The sequence below is a fragment of the Orbicella faveolata genome, unplaced genomic scaffold (assembly GCF_042242905.1).
Source record: "Orbicella faveolata isolate gen_17 unplaced genomic scaffold, um_ofav_v1 contig_4, whole genome shotgun sequence".
In the NCBI taxonomy this organism is placed as follows: domain Eukaryota; kingdom Metazoa; phylum Cnidaria; class Anthozoa; order Scleractinia; family Merulinidae; genus Orbicella; species Orbicella faveolata.
In genome coordinates, this window is record NW_028301569.1 from 4,175,760 (window position 1) to 4,180,155 (window position 4,396).

The window sequence follows — 4,396 nt, forward strand, 5'->3', positions numbered from 1 at the left end:
GTATAAATTCAAGGCTTTCACGAACTGAAGCGTAGTCATAAGCAGCAGTTGTGAAGAGTTCATCAAAGTTGAGAAGACTGCATTTGCAGTGCTGAAAGCGGCCTCCAGAAGATCAGATAACTTTATCTAATTCGATCGCTTAGGTATGTAATTGAAAGAAAAGCAAATGAGAATGTAGGAAATTATAGACTGTTATTGTGGCCTACACCCTGAATCTGTTGGCAAGACTTCTCATATCATTGTTTCAGTTCTTTTACATGAGTTTTTTTTGAAAAACATATTTAGTATGCTTTATTTTTCCTATTCTGAAAATTATTCCACAGCAGCTTGCAAGCTCAGTTAAAAAGCTTTGTTACATAACTGGATCAAGAAGAAAAGGTAACTACAGTACATGAATAATGCATGGCAACTCACTAAAAGATTTCATCTTCTGATATAATATAATACTGCACGACCTAGAGTCACTGAAAACGTGTAGCAGAAGCAAAATTATTTAGGCAAACATAAAGTTTGGGAAGAGAATGTCTTGCATCTTAATCCTAAGGTTACGGTAGACCTTCGGGAGAGTCTCTGACGAAATCTTTCGTACTCGCGTCGCTTTTGAAAAGAAGTGTGAAAAGAATATATCACTGTAAAGCCAATCAGATGTAGAATGAGAAAAAAAAAAAAGATTTTTGAAGATTTCATTTATTGATTAGCGCACGCAAGAGTTACCTGGATACGATGTACAAGCTACGTCATGCCAATCTGCGGATGACCGACTACAAAAAGTGCGTGAGGCTTTTTCGATTTTCCTTTTGGTTAATGAAAAATATCTATATTGGATTAGATGAATATGATATTAGTTAACCGATCTTCGTGACATGAGAAGGCCTTAGAGAGGCCTGAAATACCAAAAAAACCACACACTTTGGTGCATTGATAACCGAAAAACATTTTGGCCAACCTTGTTAAAAATCTACCCGAATCTACATAAAACCAATTGAAAGGCTGACCGGACGGCTGAAAAGGGTAAATTTAATGCCCAATATTTCGGTTAGACAGGACTAACCTTCTTCAGGGCCGGGGCTACACTGAAGCTAAGTAGATATGGATAAAACAGTTACAAAAGTTGAAATGATACTACAGGAAATATGTGACATGGTTCGTTGACAAAAAATAGGGAAAAAGGAAACGTGCGCTAAAGCGAATGCATAAAAAATAAATAGATTAAATTTCGTCCGACCTGTTTAACCCAGAAGGGTTAAGGGTCTTGCTCTTGGAGATAAAAATACTTCTCTTGCCTTGCGAATAGCCTCAGTTTCATTTTTTTGTTAGTCCCTATTTGAGTTGATGATTTCGAAAGGAACGAATTCTATGTTGTGCATACAGTGGGCAGGAAGGGTAAAGTGATCTGTAACGGCGGTGGGTTGGTCAACGTGTCGTTGTGTGATGGCTTTTTTCGATTGCGCGTCTGTGCTCACCAAATCTGTCGCTGAAACGACGTTTAGTCTCGCCTATGTACTGACCATTGCATTTGTCGCCCTGTATCATATAGACGAGATTAGAAGAAGAGCAGGAGATGTGATTTTGTATACGTCTTTGTTCGTTGGTAGAGAAAAAAGTATAAGACGTAGTTCCCTCTGTAAAATCTGCATACCCTATTAATTCGCTTGCGGCAAAAAGGTGGAGGACCCGACTACGAAACCAGCAACCAAAATCGATCAACCACCCATCCGAAACAAAACTTGGAAACTGCTATAAACTTACTAGGGTGAGTTTTACTGGATTACCATACTTACAACCTTTTTGGAGGCCACAGGTTGGTCGAAGAATGAGCCTTTGAATTGTTGCTGGTGGTGAGTTCCTTCTTAAGTTGTTGCTTTCATGGAACGATCCTTCGTCTTTCCTCGTTTTCTTCGGCACGAGTTTCTTACCAGCTGTTATCCAAATTGTCTTCTGTCTTAATAATGAACTCAGAGCAATCTCTTTTTGCAGACGTCTTCTCCACAATTAACTGATCTTTCTTTTAAACGAAAAAGCAGTTGTAATTCTTTCAATGTGGACAATGTAATTGAAATTCCAATGTGTATTTATTGACGGAAAATCCACAGGGGGTCTCATATTTTTAAATTTGGATTATAACACCATGAGCTGATTATTAAATCTTCCCCAAAATTGATTTCTTTTTTCTAGATATCTCGCGATCATTTAACAATTTAAAGTAATCTTTTACCAGACTTTAAATCAATCTTTTAGCTATGCAATGAGCGAAGGAAAAAAAAATACAACATTTGTCCCCTGAATGTCGACGTCTACAGTAATCTTTACCGGGAAACAACTGTAGTAATTTCTCAGTAAACTTCTTCTCCAACGAAAATGACTCAGACAAGCAAACTAATTAAAATCAGATTCTGCCGTTCTGAGAGATTCTCACTGATCAATTTTTCGGATGAAAATTGCAAAGGCAGCCGATGACGGAAAGCTCAACGGATTTATAGAAACTAAATAGTTAAAGAATAGTTTATGGCTTGTATAGTAAAATTATTCGCCTTTTTTTTCAACACTAGCATATTGCTGTATGTGAGTCCACGCTCTATTACAGAGAAGTGAGGTGTAAGTAAGATGTAAATGTCCGAGCCGGACATTTGTATCTCACTTGCAAATGTTACAATGACATATCTGCATCTTACAATCAGATGCCGTTGTTAACACCAAAGGCATCTCATTGTTAGTTGTCTAGGAGAGATATTTCTGTAGTTAACTAAAAAGTATGTACATTTTCTTTTTCAGGAAATCAGAAGAAACTGTGTCGTCTGATGTAGGAGTCCTCACCTGACGCAAGAATTCTCGCCCCGGAGATGAGAGAATTTTGTTAACACAGAAAGGAGGAAATCTTATCGAGACAAAACATGATGAATTCTACTGAAATTGGAAAATGCACCACAATTCAAGAGCTCTGTTGCTTGGCAAGCCTTAAGGAGCCACATCGAACGATTACTTCAGCATTAAATATTCTCCTTTCCACCATTGCTTTAATGGGGAATGTTCTGATTTTTGTTGCCCTTCAAAAGGTCTCTTCCCTTCATCCGCCATCAAAACTTCTGTTAGGTTGCCTGGCGACCACTGATCTCTGCGTGGGCCTAATTTCACAGCCTCTCTTTGTAACCTTTATTTTGGCACCAGAACATTCCAAACTTTGCTACTATACTAGCATATCTTCAAATACATTAGGGTACATTTTCTGTGGGGTGTCATTTCTAATAATAACGGCAATAAGTGTAGATAGGCTTCTCGCCCTGATGTTGGGGTTAAGATACAGGCAAGTGGTAACTTTGAGGCGAGTATGGGTCCTAGTATTCTTATTTTGGATTTTTACCACTGTCTTTTCAGTCACAGTGCTCTACGAGCGTCGCATGGCTGAAATGATTCTTTCCGTAATAATGCCATCATGTCTATTAACCTCCATATTTTGCTACTCGAAGATTTATCTTACCCTTCACCGTCGCCAAGCTCAGGTCAAGATTAGTACGTCCCAAGGACAACCAAATGAAGCACGAATTCCACTGAATATAGTACGATACAGAAAGACCGTCTCCAGTGCTTTGTGGATACAAATGACTCTACTTGCCTGTTATCTGCCTCTTGGTATTGTAACAGGTTTACGTGGCGTGCTTGGATCACACTCGCCATCTTTTCACCAAGCTCATGCTGTAGCGATTACCCTTCTTTTGTTGAACTCCACTTTGAATCCATTCCTGTACTGTTGGAAAATAAGAGACGTGAGGCGAGGAGTGAAGGACACCATCAAGAAGTTGAACTGTTTCACGGGTTAGCTTTCTTGATCGCTGATTACCATCAAGACTCATTTATCTGTCAAGCAAACACTTCTTACGGGTCGGAACAAGCATTTTTCTGACTGACACCAAAAATGCTCTAAATACAGCTATCAGTTACAGGTTAACCCTGGAGGTAGAAATCGAGACAAAAGAGAAAAGTCAATAAACACTTTCAGAATAGCATAACTTAACCAGAAAAGGGTGGGAGGGGGGTAATCTAACCCGTCTAACTGCGGTCCGGGTGTAGGGTATGAGTTAGCATGTACCTACGAGAGTAAACCCCTTGCCTGCGCTTATTTTAAACTTTTCTGACTCAAAGAACATTCAAGATATAGTGGTTAAGCTTTTCTTACTCTTTTTAAAAAGTAGCGAAAAACGTTCTACGAGATCTTGGAATTGCCCAGAAATTGTACCATGTAAATGTTAAGTTTATTATATGCAACTAAAATACAGTTATCATCGGTGCTTTTTCTCCAAACATTTATTTAGAATTCCGGCTTTATATATTTATACATGAACAAGCACTTATCCTTGAAAATTGTTCTCTTTCGCTATTAATTAAAACGTGGGTTAATTTC

The 4,396-nt window shown here is 38.5% G+C and overlaps 1 protein-coding gene across 3 annotated transcripts; it reads left to right on the top strand.

The window, feature by feature from the left end:
- On the top strand, positions 1-4,396 carry LOC149101090 (melanocyte-stimulating hormone receptor-like). 3 transcript variants are annotated; one of them, XM_089276199.1, is made up of 3 exons: positions 1-143; positions 324-378; positions 2,773-4,396. In XM_089276199.1, exon 3 carries the CDS (start codon positions 2,892-2,894, stop codon positions 3,813-3,815), a length of 924 nt encoding a protein of 307 aa, XP_089132325.1. In that variant the 5' UTR covers positions 1-143; positions 324-378; positions 2,773-2,891; the 3' UTR covers positions 3,816-4,396. The 3 variants fall into 3 exon arrangements, with proteins under 3 accessions (XP_089132325.1, XP_089132326.1, XP_089132327.1); XM_089276200.1 differs by having other exon boundaries at positions 327-378; XM_089276201.1 differs by lacking the exon at positions 1-143 and having other exon boundaries at positions 212-378.